The following is a 20345-nucleotide window of genomic DNA, read 5'->3' on the forward strand; positions in this document are numbered from 1 at the left end:
CATAACCATGGGTTCCTGATGCTGGCCATGCTAATTGCTTGCTGTCACACCCACACTCTTTGCATGTCTGCCAAGCTCAGTGATTGTAAAATGATTGAATTCCTGAGCTGGAGGGTCCCTGCGAGGACCACTGAGTCCAGCTCCTGGCTGCACGCTTCAATGGCTCCAGGTGGGGATGGCAAAAAGCTGCTTGAGTTCCTGAAAAGATCAGAGCAAAGGCTCTGCTGCATCTGTCTGCGACTCAAACACCACCATTGTGTTATTCATAGAAATAATTCCTACAAATATAGTTGGAATTTGCAGCGAGCAAAGCGCAGCTCACCTCAGGAACAGAATCAAAGGCTGGCACAGTCTGGAGCACACACCTCTGCCTGTTTTGCTGTTGCCCGGGCAGATTGCAGCTTGATGACATCCAACAGCAAAGCAGTTCTCCTTCAGCAGGTATCTTCTGAACTCACAAGCACCTCTGCACCGCAGAGCAGCCCTGTGTTTAACATGGCTGTCCATCATTCACACTGCTTTCAGATCTGACATCCCTCTCCTAGCACCCAGGACCAATGCTTAGTCACTTCCCCGTGAGGAGGAATGACTTAGCATTAGGTAGTAGATGAGAACAGGATTCTTTCCTATGTTGCTCCCTTATAAGCTCAATAACCACATGCTGCACGTGGGTAACAAGAGCCAAACAGGAGCCGTTCCATCCCAGACTACACCTGCAGATGTCTCCACAAGGTCCGTCTGAAGAGTCTCACAGCTGAAGGTCCTGGGACTGCTCTTCCTCTTTCCAAACACACGGTAGCTGAGGAAAGCTCCCTATTAGCTGAAGAGACCAATTTCAGGACCTTCACTGACTGGAGGAGCCACTGTGGGACACAGGTGTCCCCTCCCACTCACCCTCTCTCCACAGCCGACCATGGTGCAGCTCTTGAAAAGATGACGGAGCTGTCTAAATCAAACCCTAGCACTGACTACATAAACAAATACATTGACTAGCTGCATGAAGAGCAAGCAGCAGACACTGCAACAGCAAGTCAAATGCAACCTCAAAGATTTACTAACGAAGAGTCAAAATGCTACATTTCCATGGGAAGCCTAAAACGGATCAACTCAGGTGTGACAGTGGCTCCCAAGGCGGTTCTGCTCCACACATTGCTGGTGCACTTGCTAAGACACCTCATCTCTGTCTTTGGACACTGGGAAAAGGGGAAAACATATTTTGCTACTGGTATGTCATTCTTGGGGACGGGAAAGAAAGTGAGTATGGGACTTGGGCCACATCACTGCAGCCTATGGAGAGCCCCTGGGGTGTGTAGCTGCCCTGCAGCACCGCACTGCCACTCCACTGCTCCAACAACACCTACAGCAGCTGTGCACATAAAGATGGCAGACTACAGGGAGTGCCATGCAGGTGCTGCAGGGCTTCATCCCCTAAGCCCGCAGTATCAGCAGTGCCCAGCTGGCTTTGCTGCACAGCCTTATCACCTGAGAGTCTGAAGACCTGGGGGAAAAGCTCAGCAGCTGTGCAGCTGCCGAGGTTCCATGTCATGCCCCGGCCTGCACACAGCCCGGCTCTCCCTGCTCTGCTCTCCCAGTGTTTCCTGCAGCCCCTGTGCTGTGACCAACACGAGCGGGGCTCGGGCCCAACGCCCGCTCACATCCCCAGCAGGCAGAAATAGCACACGACAGAAACCCAGCCTACCTGCAACCCCCAGCAGCAGTTCAATCCTTCATTTCTACACTTGTGCTTCGTAACACCAAACCAATAATGACAGGACGAGCATCTCTTTGAGTCATTTTATAAAAATATTTGACTTACACAGATATTGTTACAGTTACTTGAGTATTGGAAATTACAATACAAGGAAATGCCGACAATGAATTTCAGTAAAGTATTTTACCATCCAGTGCTGCTGATCCCAGTTCATGTCCTTGTTCAATAGAGCATATATACACAAACAGTGATGCTTGAAGAAAATGCAGAAGACACCACAAGAATCAGGGGCTGGAGATACCAACAGAACCAAGAGCTGAATTCACAGACAGAGCGCAGCATGTCAGAATGATGCAAACAAGACAATTTTAACAGGCTTTTCGTTTGCAGTTTTTCTTTTTCTGGAACAGAAACACATTAAAATATCAGCTCCCGCTGCTTGATCAGATGAAGACATGACGCATTTACTGTGCAGCTTCATATAGGAACACCTGAGCTACCTGGAGCAATAAGGCTTTGTTAATTCGTCCATCAGCAGCTCAGCAGCTCATTCAGTTTTTCATGTCATTTTCATAAGGCAAACAACGAAACAGAAGTTACTTTCATGTTTGAGAACTGGGATTAGTTGGCAGCTACATACGAGTATGTATTTGTTATGCAGTATGAATTCACACAGATCAGGTTGCTCAAGCAGTGCTGGGAGCAGTAAAGTCATTCAACTCAGCTGGAAGTCCAATATTACCTGGGGTAGCAGATGCTGTGGGGTTATCAGTTGCAAATAACAGCTTTTCCTTCAGCTGCTCATAATTCTTATAGGCTGGAAGGTCCAAGCGACTGAAACTGAAAACAAAGAGAAACCTTAATTATTGAACAACAGTTTAAACCACCAAATATCCATTAGGAACACAGGCATATGAACTGTCCTGTTCAGAAGGAAAACTGCATTTGTACCCTCTAAAACACCTGTATCTTGACATGCACTTGTCTATGAAAGTGAGAGTTAAAGCACAACAAGCACCTGAGCAGCGATAACTTTCCATAACTGGCAATGTATTTAGGAACAAGTCTCACCTAATCTCTCTTCTGTATCTGAAACTTAAAATCTGAGCATCTTCACAAAGCACCAGCGTAACTGAGAAACTGAGCAGAAGCTACATTTTCTCCAGCCAAGAGGGAGCATGAGCGTGGCTATTTATTTTCATTGCCAAGATCGAGCGTGGTGATAATGAAAGATCAATCCCAAACTCTTTAAAAAAAGGACAACCTTAAGTACTAAAAGTAGCTTTACGTTTTTAGTGATGTGCAGATCCATGGCGTTTACAATGGAATCAGCTCCACAACAAAACTGCTTTTCAGAAGTTCAACTATTACTCAGCAGAGCTTACTGCCATAGCCCAGTGCTTTGCTTTCACACAGTCTCAGACACTTCCATATCACACCCACTTCCTAAAATCTCAAAGTAGACTGCCATCTGTAAGAACAGAACCACAGCAGAGTTTGATCCTTCGTACTTACCAGGTGTGACTTCCAGGTAACCAGTTTTCCTTTCCAACTTTCTCAATGCAAAATTTTTGGGGTCTGTTGCTCCCTGTACAAAAATCAAACAATGAATTCTTAGGTCTAACTGCCCATGTATACCAGTAGGTAATACATGAACACAGTGCGTGAAAACAAGACTATAACTACTTGCAGAGCACAAAGACATTTGTCTCTCACTACATCCCTCTGAAGAAATCCATGTAGTGAAATGCATAAATATGAAGCAGTTTTCAAAGAAACTCAACCACTGAATCACATCGTTGGTTTGGTACTGGAAGGAATCTCTGGAGTTTACCTAGTCCTGCCACTCTGATCAACCAAGGATACCCAGAGCAGGCTGCCCTGCCAGGACCATGTCCAAACCATGGATCAAGTCACTGATGCAAGGCGTGTTCACATTCCATCCATCCCTTTTTCTATCACAGCTCTACCAATATGCAAGACTCAGATTCCATATAAATTCATTAAAAAATACCCTTAAACACACAGCTTGGTCCTTATTAAGAAAAAAGGAAATAACATGAGCATAAAATGCATTAAAGAGGGCTCGTTACCCGTGAGGTCAGCAAATCCTCCTACTGGTAATCTGCACGTTCCAGTAACAAACTGTAGAAATCTCATTCTCTTCTCATTATCTATTTATTTCCCAAACTGAAAAATAATAATTAACATTGATGTCAAGTTTAATATTGAAATGTTCACTTCCCCATCCCCCATGGGACAGCTGGATTAGCAGTTATCATTTACATTTACATGCTACTTATCTGTTGAGTAATTCTGACTATTGCTCATTAAGCTGTTGCTGTGTTCTTGTGTGGAAAAAAGAAGTCTACAAACCTGCCAGAACCACAATATCTGTCTGCAGGTTCTGCTATCATGCCGGTAGATGGTATTGCCTCTGCCAGTCATTCAGATCAGTTTCTTGAATTCCACACAGGAGCACCTTTAGGGAAGAAAAATTTCATAAACATGGAAACTACAAGCTACTACTTTGCTTCTACAGCAAGACTATTGCACTGAAATACTACTGTACTTCAAAGCACCCGCAATCACAGTACGCTTGGTTTTACTATTAAACTGAAACTTCCACAGCAAATAATAACATCCGTGGCAACAAAGAAGATACACCAGTCATGAAAACGAATGCATTTAGACATATAAACCATACTTTCTCATTGCCTAACCGTACAATTCTGTGCTAGAAATACGATGTTCTGCTGCAGAGTATAATTTGGAGAGACCAAAAGCAGCTAAAACCTGCTCCACTCTGTAATTTGACCATCCGCTGATATTTGGTTCTTATCTCCCTTGCTTTCCAGTCACTCACTCTTTAGACACATGCAAATCACATTGTCAAGGACTACAAAAACACTGTCAGCCAAAAAATTTATGCTGGCAGAATCTTAAGGTTAGAAATGTGTCTAAATTGGTTGCAAAGAAGAAAGTGAAGAACAACACAGTAACCAAATACTACCTGATACATAAGGCTTCTCTCACACATCCTGAAAGCAGAACCACCAGCCTTAATGAACTCTGCTCTTCAGACTCTGACTGAAATTCAAGTATTACATGTAGCAGCCTGGATCTGACAATAGTCTTTTACTTCCAGCTCCTTAGCATCAAAGGACCGCAGATACTGCTGGGGCAGAATTTCATTGAAGCCTTCAAAAGAAGCTTGTGTCTGTTCCTCAGCACCTCAGGAAAGTCTCCATTCTGCTACCAGCCTGGAAAAGACACAGAAGGATCATTTAAAACGGGCTACGCTAACCCAAGTTCATCTTTGTTAGTTTGTTTTGAAATGAACCGTAAGCTGTGTTAAGAAAAATGCTGGAAAGTTCTGGGGATAGAGCACTGTGTAACTGTATTCTAATTGTGTTCCCAACCTTCACCCTGCACAAACAATTTTAAGTTAAAACCCTATGTTTCCAACCACTCAACTATGGAAAGCATTTTAGGCTCCAATAGCAGGCAGCATCTACTCACTGTTGATATTAATGAGAGCACAGGAGTCCCTTGCTACCCGGAGGAAGAAAAAAATGCAGAGCTATATTCATCTAATATGTTCCATATTTGTTTCTGTTAATCAGGAAACTTTGCTCTGTGGTAGAAACTCCACTCTCCATTAAGAAAAGGGAGAAAAGCAGGCAGGAGATGCAAAGAACCTGAACCCAGGGAGAAGCAGATATTATGCTGAATTCAAGCCTAACCTGTCAGGAGAACTGGAATCGAAAGGAGAGATGAAACTCTGGGGAACGCAACACAGGACACAGAGTGTGACAAAAGAACATTGCTTAAGCTGCAATCTGAGCTCTCCCTGGCTTCCTCAAAACCAGAAGAGAATGGTCTTCTGCAGGTACTCCCTCCTCTCTATCCCAATGAGTATTTTGCACAACTGCCAATGCCAATACGTTCCTTCTGCAAATGTCGCTGTTTCTGTGAAACCTTTCCAGATGACTCATGACAAAAGCAATTTCTATCCCTCAAAACCTTCCCACAAAGAAGCCTTCACAGATCAGATGGTAAGAAAGAGGGAATTCTACGGCCACAGCAATAAAGCGCGCAAAAAAGCAACCAACACAACCACGCCAAACCGCAGCCCGGACTCGTCCCGCTCACTGCAATCCAGACCCAATCCATCCGTACAAACCTTCATCCACACCCACTGCCCCAGCCCAACATGGCACCGAGGCGTGCGGATCCATCGGCACCAGTTCCAGCGGGGAGTCCTCATTCACAGCCCCGGAACAACAACGCACACCGACACGGCCGGGGCCGGCTCAGGATCTGCCTCCAGGCTTTTGGGGCCGGCCGGGTGACTCCGCAGCTCAGCGAGACCGTGGAGCCGCCCGGGAGCCACCTCTGGGTGCCGGCAGAGCCGCGAGCTCCTCCCCCGACAGCCCCTCCGTGCCCCCGCACCGAGGCCCGAACCCGTTCGCAGCACAGAGCCCGCTCCTCCCGGCCCCGCTCATGGCCGCCATGCCGCCATGGCCCGGAAGTGCTCTCCGCCGCCTGCAGGAAGCACTTCCTGTCACTGGCACTGTCACCTGGCTCAGGCCGGGCTGGGGCCTGGTGGGGGGGGGCGGCTGCCGGAAAAGGACCCAAAATTCACGTCTCGTTCCATGTCTTTCCTCTCGCTTTCCCTCCTTTACATTCCCATTCCCTTCCTTCCTTCCTCGCCCTCGGCCCCTTCCCTTCACCACCTCCCTGTGTCCATTCCAGTGCCTGGCCACCTGTTCTGACCAGTAATACCTCGTAGTGTCCAGCCTGAATCTCCCCTGTCACAGCTTGAAGCCATTCCCTCTGGTCCTATCATTAATGACACGAGAGAAGAGGCCGAGCCCCAGCTCACTACAGCCTCCCTTCAGGAAGTTAGAGAGAGCAATGAGGTCTCCCCTGAGCCTCCTCTTCTCCAGGCTGAACATTCCCAGCTCCCTCAGCCGCTCCTCATACGGCCTGTGCTCCAGACCCCTCACCAGCTTTGTTGCCCTCCTCTGAACACGTTCCAGGGCCTCCATGTCTTCCTTGCAGTGAGGGGCCCAAAACTGAACACAGCACTCGAGCTGCGGCCTCATCAGTGCTGACAACAGGGGGACAATCACCTCTCTGCTCCTGCTGGCAACACTGTTTCTGATGCAGGCCAGGATGCAGTTGGCCTTCTTAATATACAGCAAAGGAATCTCCTGAAAAGGAAACCAGAATATCTGGCAACATGAAACAAAGTTCGGATTCATAAAAGACTGGCAGCAAGGCCTGAATCTCTTGTGTAATCTGCTCTTGATGTATCACATTAGCACTAGGTGGAATGCAGAAGCTTCCTGAGATGTGATAATCAAAACTTAGTCCAATGCCTTTAAAAAAGCCTTTAAGAGATTACTCCTCCTTGTCTGTTTAAAATAAACTTAGGTAGTACAAAAGGTTGGAAAATTTTTGGACAACTCCCCAGGGCTGGGGTTTGGAAGGCCGTATTGACGAGAGTCAATCAAGCTCCGGCTGCAGGCGTATATGTGTGTACCAGTTCTTTAACACAGTAGGAATCACAACTTGCTGCATGATCAAAATTCTACATATGCTACTCCTGAACCCCAATTACTTCCAGCAGTGTTAAATTACCCCTGATCTCAAAGCAGAACAAAACAACATAATGCCACACCAATACTGAATACATAGAAACAAACAACTCCTTGGGCCTCAAGGGGAGGCTGATGCACAGGCCACAGCTGCCAGCGTGCAGCTGGGCTTCCCAGGGCAAACAGCAACACACGGTGCATCAGAAGCTGAAGGAGCCCTCAGGGAAGAGAGGCCAACTCAAGGGGCTGAGCACGGGACACCCTTCTTCCTTGTGGGCTGCTTCCCCTCCTCTGGTTTCTTTCTGTTGGACCTCAGAGAGTAAGGAGATGCTCACAGCCTGTCACCAGCACCTACGGGTTGGCTGAAAGGCCACAGGTTGGGAAGACCAACAAGGAAACAGGGGAAAACGTGCACCATGTCAAGGGAGAGGCGTGAAGCCGACCGCTTCATCGCCCTGTGATTGCCAGCCCGAGCGAGGGATGTTCTGACCAGCTACTGAAAGAGGCAGCACCAGGTTTAGAAAGTTCGCTTCAATTTTATTGCGTACAAAAGGACTCGGCTTCTATTTATTGCCCCGCCCACACCCCAAAATGAAGCCCCAGTGCCCAGGATTTCCGCTTAGCAATCAGTCACTCAGCCTCCAGTCAGACCCAAGGAGAAGCCAAATCCCGGGGCTACGTCACCTCCTCCCTCTCCAGTCCCATCCAGCCCTATTTCAACCTAACCCTACACCAGGCCTGGATCTCAAGAGACACACCCTGAAGGAACACAGCGTCTCCAGCTCTTGCCATACACCAAGTCCTGCACAGGTGAAGCCCTCTTTGCTTCTAACGCAGCACAAGTCCTTCCTGTCCAGTTCACTTCCATCATCTCCACCGTCCATGACAGGGAAAGCACGGCTGTGCCGGTAAACTGGACTGTTGAGTCAGCAGCTTTTAGTGCCACCTCCGAGGAAGCGCTGCAGGTGGTTCTGCTGTCCTTTGTAGCTTCTTGCTCAAGCCCTCATCGTTGCTTTCCGCTTTCCTTCTCGGCTTTCTTCCTCAGCTGAGTAGCGCTTGCCTTGCCTCGGCAAGCTTGCTGCAAGAGGGAAAAAAGAGGCACTATTTCACTCACGCACGCTGCCAGCACAGGCTGACTTAGAGAGCTGCTCGCAAGATATCCTTGGGCTACGGACCCAAGAACAAGGAAGGACACAAAACTCACATCTGCATTGTCTGTTACTGCATGCCAAGGAAGAGTCCTCACACTCGAGCACTGCCCCACTTGCAGCTGAGGGGAGGAGGAGCTGGAAAGGACAGGTGGACAGAAAAGAAGGGAAAAGCTGAAGAGGCAAGAATCAACTTCTCCCCGAGGCAGATCACACCTTCGTGGCCAATCTTTTAGGGATGCTCACCATTCCTAATCCTAGCGTTAGCAAGATGAAAATTCACCACCTACCTTTTCATGCTCCTCGGGTACGCACTGAGGGCCGTGCCGTGGCTGTGCTGCACAACACCAGTGACTGAAAGAAAGCACGCAGAGAGCGGATCTGTTGCAGACAGTGCCAGGAGCTGTGCTTGAACAACGCTTACGGTAAGGCACGCCTACCTTGCCATGGCCACACTTTGGGAGCTCTGGGACACAGCCACGTGTTGCTCTCCTGAGTCCCAGCTCCATTTCTCAGCCACTCACGCTCTGCTCCTCCATGTTCTGCAAAGGAAAAGTCCCAAGAGGGAAATTCAGTTCATCGCAGATGTCATCAAACCTCTGCTCTCAGGGCAGTCGCACTCATTGCTCGGGGTGAGCAACCAGCTGCGTGCTTACCCAGGGAGCAGCGGTTACTTTGACTTGAGTGTAGCAGCCAATGCCTGACTGTAAGTACAAACACTAACCTATGCCTAACTCTAAAATAACAACAGAAACCTATACCTAACCCTAAAGAACAAACAGGAACCTATGCCTAACTCTAAAGAACAAACAGGAACCTATCCCTAACGCTAAAACTAAACTGAACGCTAACACTAACCTAACACTACCATCAACAACAAAGAACAGAACAAGCACCTAACTCCAACAGGGGGAAGAAGGAACTGGGGGCCCACAGAACCGGTGGAGCAACAAGGAGGAGGAGAAGAAGATGCTAAATAATGCCACCCAGCTAACGCTGGGGGCAGGGGCCGTGCAGCAGGAAAGGAGCCGAGTGCCTGGACCAGTGATGGTGAAGCTGTGACCATGCCAACGCGGGGCCTGGCACGGTGGTGTGGTGCCAGGCCAGCTATGCCGCGGGCGGATCCACATCCATGGGCTCCTCTGGAGGGGGATCCACCTCCATCGGTTCCTCAGGAGGGGGATCCACCTCCATCGGTTCCTCTGGAGGGGGATCCACCTCCATAGGCTCCACATGGGTGGTGGTCACGGGGCTGGTCCAGGCATGATGGAATATGGCTCTCTTACCCCTCCTCTGCCTGGTGGTCATGGCGGGCCCCCTCCTCGTTCTCACTCCTAGGGCCCCCAGCTCCATCCTCCCACCTGAAACAGGGAAAACTTCTACCCTAGCCCTCTTAGCTGCTGACATGGCTGCTAACTGCCACAACTGTCAGAGGCGAGTGTGTTGCGCGCGGCAGCGGTGACCAAGGTGACATGGAGAGGGTTCTAAAATGGCGGCCGCACTGCTGGCACTGGCGTTCCACATAGGATGAGGAGGGGGCTGGAGGGCAGGGCACGACACGGGAGCTCCAAGGCGCTCCCTGTGCCCAGCGGGCAGCCCTTCTCTCTGGCCAGCAAGAGGTCACAGAAGTGCCGGCCCCAGGTAAAGAGCCCTCGGCCTCCTTCACCCTCCTTCACTCTCCTTCACTCCCCTCCTTCACCCTCCTTCACCCTCCCCCTTCTTCCACAAGGGAATCTTTTTGGGCTGCCATACTGTCGTGGTTTTGTATTTTTTTCTATTGGTATTCACAGTATCACAGTATCACAGTCTTGTGCGGGTTGGAAGGGACCTTAGAGATCATCGAGTCCAGCCCCCGGGACCCAAAATTAACGTCTTGTTCTGTGTCTTTCCTCTTGCTTTCCTTCCTACCCCTTCCCTTCCTTCCTCGCCCTTGTCCCCCTCCCCTCCCTTCCCTTTGCTTTTTGGCCACCCTCGCTATCTAGCTCTGCCCCAGAGATGCCTCCAGCAGCTCATCTCCACAGGCAATAAATGCTCGCGCTGTGTTTCTTTGGACGTGCGGATCGCAAACTCCATCAGCACAAAGCAGTTACAAACAGGTGACCGTCCTTTCCCATCCCCTGCTGGTTTATGCAGAGCAACACAGTGCGCCCGGCCCTTGGGCTGGGGGTCCTGATGGTGCTGGGGCTGATGGTGGCTGAGGCCGTGAGCAGCCAAAGGAACAACCAGGACAGCTGCCAGCCCTGCAGTGAGACACAGCTCCCTCTGGAGCACCCCGATGGAAGGTTGTGCTGCCACAGCCACCCAGATGGAAGGGCTCAGTCAGTCTGTGCCCAGCACACAGAGCTCCCTGGAACTGGCGTCCTCCCCCCTGAGAAATATTCAGCAGTGGATATTTCTCCTTAAGTCCTTTGTGATGAAATCAATGAAGCATCCCTTCCTTCTCCTACTGCCTCCAGTTGTCACCTCTGTGGGATGGAACAAGGTTTAGGGTGGACTTTGAGCTCTATATGTCTTGGGGACCCAGTGGGCTCCTGGGACACGTACCCACAGCAGCGCTCTGTGCCTTCATTTCCCTCTTGGCAGAGCAGCTCCTGCCCCCCTCTTCTCCTCCAGCTTCTTTCATTGCACACAAGTCCCCAGATCTGCCTCTGCAGCCGTAAACCTTCCCAGAGAACTTGTTCTCCCATAGGGCAGACACAGTCACCCTCCTCACTACGAAGCAGCTTCAGGTTGGCTGCTCTCAAAGAAACAGAGATTTCAGCCTCACCCCATCACAATGCTGACCGTTTCCACAAAGGAGAATCACCTTCTCAAGAGGCTCCAACTGTGCCCATGTACACAGTGTCACCAGTGGACCAGTCACCCCAGAAGTTGCCAAAGTGTGTGGTGGGACAACTCACATGGTCTGGTGATAAGGAAAAGAAACTCTGGTCCTTCTGCCCTGGTCCTGATGCTCCCTGAAAGGGGCTTCCATGCAATGCTCTACAGAGGCAGAAGACTTGCTACATTTAGAGGTGCAGAAAAACCTTTTTCTCCCCGGCTTCCCTCTTGGGACCAGTGACAACTTCTGCTAATGGAGAATGCATTGCAAGAGACCCTGGGCCACCTCTGCGGTCTGAGACCACCACAATTAAACAGTGTCACACCAACAGTGTAGGACATTGTTCTGTGATTTCCCCACGCTGGTACCCACAAACACCTATCCACACACACACACACACGATGCTTTGGGTTTGGTTTAAAGGAATCAGAAACAGCTTCTAGGCTTTAAACAGCAAATAGCCCTTAACAATCTGCAGACCCTGTAAGTCTCTCACTTAAGTGCACCACTGCACCAGATTTGTACCCAGAGGGCTGAGAGGAGTCAGCCTGGGAGGCTGATGGACTGATGCTCAAGACAGCAGGCAAGTGAGTGACAGAGACCATCACTGCACACGTCACCTTCCCAGTGGCACTGGTTTTCCTGGCAGCTGCTCCCGGGGCAGAGTAACAGCCCAGCAGAGACCTGGGATCAAGCTGTGCCACCAGACCTTACAGGGAGGTCAAAAGAAGCCAGGAGGGGAGTATTGCATGGGCAGAGCTTCCTGCTGATGCCAAAGGCTGGCACAGTCTGGAGCACACACCTCTGCCTGTTTGGCTGTTGCCCGGGCAGAGTGCAGCTTGATTACAAAATCACACAGAATCACAGAGTTGTAGGGGTTGGAAGGGACCTCTAGAGATCATCGAGATCATCCAACCCCCCTGCCAAAGCAGGCTCCCTACACCACATCACACAGCTCGGCATCCAGGCGGGTCTTGAATATCTCCAGAGAAGGAGACTCCACCACCTCTCTGGGCAGCCTGTTCCAGTGCTCCGTCACCCTCACTGTAAAGAAGTTCTAAATATGATAACGAAATACAAGATAACACAATATAATATAATTGAGGCTAACAAATCAAACAAACAGGGAATGAGAGAGTCCCCGAAAACCGAGAGGCCGACTGTGAACTCTAGGCGACACGGCTGGAACGCTTCCCACTCTCCGAGAAGTTGGAGAGAAGAAGGAGGGCACTCCAGCCTGGGAACGAGATTATACAGCGTCCTGGTCCTGTGACTTATCATTACCCCTGTTGTTCTCTGGGATATGTAGTCTTCTTCTGTGGACTGCACATTCAATACAAGTATCCATACTTTACATGATGTTATGATGTGGAATACTGAGAGCAAAATTAAAAAATTACAAAACCATGACAGCCACATCAGCCCCACAGCAGCTCCTGCCCCATAGATCAGACCCACATCTGCCCCACAGAAGCTCCTGCCCCATAGATCTGACCCACATATGCCCCACTGCATCTCCTGCCCCATAGATCTGCCCCACAACAGATCCTGCCCCATAGATCAGACCGACATCTGCCCCACAGCAGATCCTGCCCAATTGATCTATCCCCCATCAGACCCACAGCAGCTCCAGCACCATAGATCCGACCCACATCTACCCCACAGCAGCTCCTGCCCCATAGATCTGACCCACATGTGCCCCAGAGCAGCTCCTATCCCATAGATCAGACACACCTCTGCCCCACAGCAGCTCCTGCCCCATAGATCTGACTCCCCTCAGCCCCACAGCAGCTCCTGCCCCATAGATCTGATCCACATCTACCCACCTTTGAAGTACTTTGGTCCTTCTCTGCCAGTCGATTGCCGCAGCATCTGGTTGTCTCCTGCTCAACACTCTGTCCTACATCCCTCCTACACAGGCCAGAAACCAAGGCACAGAAAGTATAAGGGATCCCCAAGGGTCTGAGGCGTCTTCCCTGCTGGAACAGCAATGGAGGACACAAGACCACAAGAAGCCAGATTCAGGCAGAGAAGCTTGAGGGTGCAGCCATCTGCATTAAGGTTGCTATGGTTTGGCATTGCAAATACTACTCTGCCTGACTGGGGTAGGGCAGGCTTACGCAAGTGTTTAAGCAGACGTCTTTCTGGTCCTGTAGGAAGCAGCAGGTCTGAATTAAAAGGAGCAATGAGGCAAGGAGTGCCCTGAGCTTGTTTCCTAAATAGAAGGCAGTGTGGGACAATTTGAGGAACAGGAATTCAACAACTGTAATGCAGAGCACTATTTTTGTCGCCTTCCAGCAGTCACCGATTAATGGAAGATTCTTGTCCTTCCCAGACTCCACTGTTGGTAACTCACATCTACAGCCTCTCTGGGCAGCCTGTGCCATTGCCTCACCACCCTCTGTCTGAAAAAGTTTCCCCCTAGTATCTAACCTAACATGTAGCCTAATTCTCCTCTCTTCATTCACAGGAGATGTGCTCTAGACCTCTAATTATCATCCTGACCTTCCTCTGGAGCTAATCCAGAAGCTCTGCACTTTTCTTGTGCTGTGGGCTCCAGATCTGGACACAGTACTGCAGATGGGGACTCATGAAGGCAGAGTGGAGGGGAGCAAGAGCCTACTTCTCCATGCTGCCACTTCTCTGTGGATACAGTTGGTCTTCCAGACTGCAAGCACACACTGCTGGTTCATGTCCATCTTTTTGTCCACCAGAACCTCCAAATCGTTCTCCACATTTCTTCCATGAGGAACAGCTCCATGATCTTCCCAGGCACAGAGGTAAGGCTCACTGGCCTATAGTTTCCCATGTGATTTCCTTCCTGCCTTTCTAAAAACTGGGAGTGATGTTTCCCTTTTCCAGACCCCAGGGACTTCTCCTGCCTTCTTCTGACAGCCATGACTTTTCAGATACGGTGGAGAATGGCTGGGTGAGCGTATCAACCAGCTCCCTCATGACTCTGGGAAGCACGTCATCCTGCCCCATGGACTTGGACATATCCAGTCTTATGAGGAGGTCTTGGACTTGCTCGTCTCTTACAGTAGGAAGGATTTTGCTCCCCTGGTGTCCACCTAAATGTTCAGAGACTTGAATGTCATTCACTTTCTAGGCTCTTCTTGTGGCTCCTTAAAGTCCAAGAAGTCTCATTTTCAGCTCTCCTTACGCTTTTACCACACAAAGTAACCTGTTCCAGTTGCTTTCTCTTGTGGAAGGACAAAGGAGATTGACAGTGCACCATAAGTCAGAATATAAACTGCTGCTATACAGAAAATATTTCTGATTTCTTCAGTATTTGTCTGGAAGACAAAGCTCATAGAAAAATGTTCTAAAGTGTGAAGAAAGAGCCCCTTTCAGGACTGAAAATGACTTCTGCGTTAGATGAATAACATGAATGTCTTACAGGCAAAAAATACTAATCTGGAAAATATGAAATAGGAGTCAGAAAAGTTCCTGATGAGCTGCACATGAAGAGTATGGCAGAGTTTCCTTAGGGTAAGCATCTTCTTTATTACCCTACAGGAATGGGTAACAAGGGCAGGAGTATGGTTCATCATTCCCTTCATAGATTGATGGCAGCTCCCTCTTTGTGCTGGAAGGTAAATAATGATGGGAGAGACCCCTGGGTTTTGGTGGGACATGAAATATCTGTGGTCACAGCAGGTATGTGTCAGCTGTCACAAGGCAGACATACACAGGTAATGCAGGGTAAATTAAACGAGAGCCTGTACAATGAATATGATTAAAAACTGTAATAACAGCTCAACAAGAAAACCACTTGAAAGAAAGCAGGGGATCTGGCAGTGTGAATATATGCTAATTATAGAATGGATATTTGGCTGACGTTAGTAAGAATGTGCAATGTGTAATTTTTATATGTCAGATAAGTACAATAGGCTGTTTTCTATGTTTAAGAAACCCTGACACTTGGGTCTCCAGGCTGTCTCCCCAAGTTATTCCCTAGTGTGCTTCACAACACTAAGAATGTGGAACTGGATCATTCTCTTAGCCCTCTTGCGTTGCTAAGTGTGAGATCCTCTGTTCAGAATTGGATTAGCTATCAATGAGTGATGCACAGATGCTATGGCAGACCCACAGTCCTTCCACTTCTGCCCTCCTACTGCTGACCTGTGAGCGCAGATGTACTGTTCTATAAGATGCTTTAGAGAGCGCAGGCTTAGCCAGTTGCTGCACCCACAGAAAGGCAGAGGGAAGGGCTGAAAGTCTGTGGTGACAAAGCTGGGCTGCTGAGGGGCTGATTTTCAGTTCTGTCACAGAAATCCCAGGGCCATTTGCAGTCCTTCAGGCAACTGCCCATTTGTAATAGGCTGACAAACTTGTCTTGTGCGTCACATCTGTTCAGGCTGCAGAATTCTTGGAGCAGGGTTCATTTCCTATGGAGAAAACCTCACTCTGTTTGGGTCTCTCCCTTTCTACAAAGAAAGGAAAATGACAGCAATCAAACTGATAAACACAAACATAGGACATTGCTTAGTTAGGATGTGTTTAACAGTCAACAGCAGTGTAACACTTATTCCTCAGGCAAAGAAAATAAGAAAACGAGCCATCTGGGCTTGTCTCTTCCCAGTTTTGAATGAGGCAACAGCATTAATCTTTTATTCCCTCCATTTTGGGCCTGGTAATCTTGGAGTTCTGAGAGATGTGGTTTTTGGTGAATAGATGTGGCCTTGAGTATTCTCCTTTTACTCCAAAGTCTGAATCTCTGCATTCCCCCATATCACATTAATGCTTTCTTTCCCCCTCCCCCCCCCCCCAATAAATAAATAAATAAATAGAAACAAAAATTAATAAAAAAGCAAGCTCTCAGCTTATGAAGAAATAGCTGACAACAACCTTCTGGACAAAGCATTTTTATGGAGTACAGTTCATATTTATAGGGAAAAAAGATCCAGAACTTTGTGCTCTGTAGTCTCCCAGTACCATATCCCACACATGCTAACACACCCTTAGGACAAAGATTACAACTGGAAATAATGATGTGGCAGTTATCCTCCACCCTGATAAAACTTCATCCATTGATGAAAAAGGTGTGTTCCACAAACTAGTGCTCATGCCATGTGGTTCCTATCAGTGGGAGAAAGTAAGGGGGAAAGCTAGAAGGTACTGTTCACATTAAGGAAATACAAGAGAAGATTTTTTTGTTTTCCTGCACAGAGGTTGCCTTGCTTAAGCTTTATTCTGCTATGGAGGAAATGCATACACTTTTCTTCCTCATTTTCCCTTGCCAACAGAGGGAAAAGTCTGACAAGAAGAGTTATTGTCACCTTCCTCATCCTTACTACTTGCTGACACTGGAGAAGAAAATCCTCTGGGGACTACATGGCTTTGTTTCTTGGCTGTCTACTGTGCAGTTGTCCCTTCTCTTCACTTTCTCATTTCCTTAAGGTAACATCAAGCTGATGTGTGCAGCCCACCAATAAAAGTCTGTGGAAGTAAGCCTTTCTCAGGAGGTGCTGTGCTACTGCCCTCACTCATTTGCAAAGTTCCCTCTCCATTCTTTAGCATAATCTCCAGGTGGGAATGGCAGGAGGCAGTGACAGAAGGAACTGCCAGACCCCAAAGCAGAGCTGGTGCAGGAGGGTACCACACAGCCATGACTTCAGGTTGGGAACTCAGAAGACCATCATACTTGAGCAAGGAAGAGTCCCTTTAAATAATGAGATGTGCAGAAACACCAATGAGTAGAGAAATAAAAAATCTAGCCTTTTCAGTTTATCATATTGGCTTATAAGTTGTGAGAAATCTATGCTAGTTCTTTGAGAGGGACAGATTTTGTTTCTCTACTTTTCAGCTTACATTTGCACCACTGAGTTACTGATGGAAAAGGAATGTTACCTATAACAAAGATAAGCTTTATCTACTGATTGCTTTAAATAAACCCTCATTCCTTTCAGCTTTCACAGCTTGTAGTCTGTTAATCCCGTCAATCATTGACTTTAAATGTAGGAAATATGTAGTAAATGCATGTAAAGCTCTCTCAGTGTGTGTCAGAGAATCCAGCCACAAGCCTAAGAACAAGTAGGGGCCCTAGCCTTAAAAGAAACTGGGGGTGGGGAGTCAAACCACATTTGGGCCACCACCACAATAAATAAAATCCAGGCAAAATATGGGTGAACCATGGGCTGACAGCTCAGCCTCAAAGGGTTAAAGTAAAGGGGTCAGCCAGGTTGGATGGCCCTGTTCTAACCTGACCTGCTGGGTAGCAGCGCTCCCATGGCAGGGGTTGGGTGGGCCCTGAGGTCCCTTCCAACCCAACTATTCTGTGGTTCTATGATCCTTGAGAGCCCTTTCCAAATCGGGATATTCCGTGATTCAATCTCGTGTGCTGAGCGCTCCCTCTGCTGGCACACACACATAGCTGGATTTTTCCCTACTCAGGCTGGGAAAAAAACGTGCCAGTGGAGCTGATGAAATGAAAGAGGTCATCGAAACAGAGCCCGTGGGGACTTGAAGGCTGAGCTTACCTTTTCTTCTTGGTACAGTTAGCGATCAGTGTCGTTCATTACCTTCAGCACCATGCAGATAGCGCCTGTATTTTACACAGGCCTTAGAGCTGGTTTTCTTTCACTTATTAACTGGAACGGCCACTAAAAGAATCTGAAGTTTTTCTTCAGTTTCTGATAACAGGGCAACAAGTTTGTTTAGTCACTTCTTTTTTACATTTGCTGTGACCTGAGGAACGGATTTATAAGCAGAGCATTTCTACACTCATGTAAAAATCCTGTGGAATGCAAATGTCCAGAAGAATTTTAGCACCCACTGTGGGGTTTGTCCTTACAGTGCAGAGCAGACTGGAACATTGTTCAGCCTTGTCTGTTTAGAGCATAAAGTCCAAGAATGGCACCACATGAAAGTTTGTAATGCAAGGATCAAGTACACCTCATAGTCAGCACCATCAGCTCCCACAATATCCCACAGCACAGCACTGAGGACCTGAGTGGAAGGTGGTGGGATACCTGTCTATGTTCCCATGATGCTGCCTCTAGGACACATGCTCATCCCTGGATAAGCAGTATAGCATAAACACATCATCAGAAAACAAAGATTCCATCTTTCTGTTTTTCCTTGTCTATTGCTACTGAATTTCTTGTTCCATTGGGCTCGAATCCATAATGGCTTATATATGGATATGACAGTCCTGTCCTCTCTCCCCTCTAAACATGTGTACAACCACACAAGCAGCCAGACACAGCCCTGACACAGTTGCCATTCACAATCACTATCCCCCAGGGCAGCACAGTAAGCTTTCATCCCACAGGATGAACTACTGCTTTAATGGAGAGGGAAAAACACAGGGGCAGCCAGAGACAGCTTTGTTCTGCTGTGGATGCATCTCCAGCAAAATCATGTTCAGTTAGGTGGCATACATCTCACAGTAACAGAGGGCAGTTTGCTATCTGCAGAAAAGGTGAAAACCAAAAGAAGTATTATCCACAAAACATAAAGAAATACTGTTATATGTCTTCTCTTTGAGTCATTATACACAGTCATTACAGAAAAAATGTTCTCCTTGCTGGGCGTTGCAGCAGGATTTAGTTACATCTTCTCTTAGAGATCCACATCTTATTCATGCTTACACCATGTCAAGTCAAAATGAGGACGGGCATTTTGTAGATGCGTGGTATGAGAGGCCAATATTCTGTTAGTAATGCTTCCCTCCCAAGGTTTGAAGGCAGCACCTTTTCCAGCCTCATTTCAAATACTGCATCACATTTAAATCCCAGCTTTCCTAACACAGATGCAATGTTAGGAAGCCATGTGAGGAAAGACAGGGATGGCTTTAAGTCTCTAAATAAGAAGAAAGAGAATCATCATCAAGGAGGCTGACTGACTGAAAAAGAATGTACTTTTCCAGGCCATTTCTGAAGGTACAGCTGAGGGCTAACCCATGACAGTTACTTTACTTGTTGAATAACATTTTTATGTATGTGTTTTATGTTTTGCTTTTTGTCACTTTGCCTCATGTTTAATTGCTCTGTTCCAAAGTTTTGCTGAAGGGAACTGAGGAATGGTTTGAATGGCAGTAAATGTGGATATCACAGATCCAAAACATGGCCAGAACTCAACATTGTAAAAGCTGCGATTTGACCCTCGCTCGACAAATACTTTGTACATTTAAACAGGCAAAAAAAGAACCAGCTTTAAACTGAGATGAAACCACAGATCAGAGATGAACATTTCATTAAATACTGGACAAAGCAGTAGAAACTCTTGCTCTCTTCTTGTTTGCAGATCATGAGAGTTCAGAAAAGCCCATGGAATTATATCTGATTTATAATCTGATTTATAAGCAGCACTGCATTGAGACAAGTTGGGGATGAAAGGACAGAGGACAGCTCTGCTGAAAAGGGCTGGGCATCACCTTGGGGTGATCATTGTGACTCCATGTTGGGAGTGGCCGAAGCCCCCATCACAAACACGTGCCATCACAATGACACCCCATCAGAACCCCCAGGGTGTTCAGAAGGATTTCACTTGCCGAGTGGCACAGCGAAAACCGCTTTGTTGCAGAAATGTCTGCAAGGACAAACTTCAATTGGACTGAGCAAAGACGCTCCCACCCTGCAAGAGGTGGTCAAGGATCGGCTCGTGATGCTGCTCACTCCCATGTCCGTCTTTAGCAATTGAAAATCTCCTGTACCTTGCTGTCTTTCAAGCGCAAGGTGATAACAACTGACTCTTCTCCTTTGCCTTTTGCAGCCTCTCGTCAACTGGAACCCAGACTTCGGAGGAGAGAGCTCTCGGCTCCTCGAGCAGCGCAGGCTGAGATCTGCCCGGAGAAGGAGAGCCGAGACGGGCCCCTGCTGCTGCTCCTGCTGCTGCTGCTGCTCCTGCTCCCGCAGGGGCTGCCTGCAGGCAGCGGGTCCGGCAGCTGGCACCCAGGCAGCTGCAGCCAGGGGACCCCGGCCTCCCAAGCGCCGAAGGAGAAACCGCAGCCGACGCCGAGCTCGAGCCTCTCACAGCCGGCCAATGCGTGCTGCAGCAGCTTGGGGAATGAACCAGCCTCTGGACCCGTCCCTGCTGCCACCAAACAGCGGCTG

At 48.2% G+C, this 20345-nt stretch overlaps 1 protein-coding gene and 1 long non-coding RNA gene across 3 annotated transcripts; both read right to left on the reverse strand.

Annotated features, from left to right (window-relative positions):
* Window positions 1–1780: 1780 nt before the first annotated feature.
* Window positions 1781–4174, reverse strand: LOC146755431 (E3 ubiquitin-protein ligase Itchy-like). Of its 2 annotated transcripts, none has more exons than XM_085525545.1 (5): window positions 4088–4174; window positions 3805–3901; window positions 3227–3299; window positions 2454–2551; window positions 1781–2027 (listed from the first exon to the last, which is right to left on the reverse strand). In XM_085525545.1, exons 2-5 carry the CDS (start codon window positions 3869–3871, stop codon window positions 1996–1998), a joined length of 270 nt encoding a protein of 89 aa, XP_085381671.1. In that variant the 5' UTR covers window positions 3872–3901; window positions 4088–4174; the 3' UTR covers window positions 1781–1995. The 2 variants fall into 2 exon arrangements, with proteins under 2 accessions (XP_085381671.1, XP_085381670.1); XM_085525544.1 differs by having other exon boundaries at window positions 1781–2112.
* A 3696-nt stretch (window positions 4175–7870) lies between these two features.
* On the reverse strand, window positions 7871–9072 carry LOC146755432 (uncharacterized). Its single transcript, XR_014938058.1, has 4 exons — window positions 8906–9072; window positions 8756–8819; window positions 8493–8603; window positions 7871–8395 (listed from the first exon to the last, which is right to left on the reverse strand). It is a non-coding gene; the product is annotated as an uncharacterized LOC146755432 (long non-coding RNA).
* Window positions 9073–20345: the final 11273 nt, after the last annotated feature.

Source organism: Coturnix japonica, chromosome 32 (genome assembly GCF_054131305.1).
Source record: "Coturnix japonica strain WE chromosome 32, WE-NBRP24, whole genome shotgun sequence".
Lineage (NCBI taxonomy): Eukaryota > Metazoa > Chordata > Aves > Galliformes > Phasianidae > Coturnix > Coturnix japonica.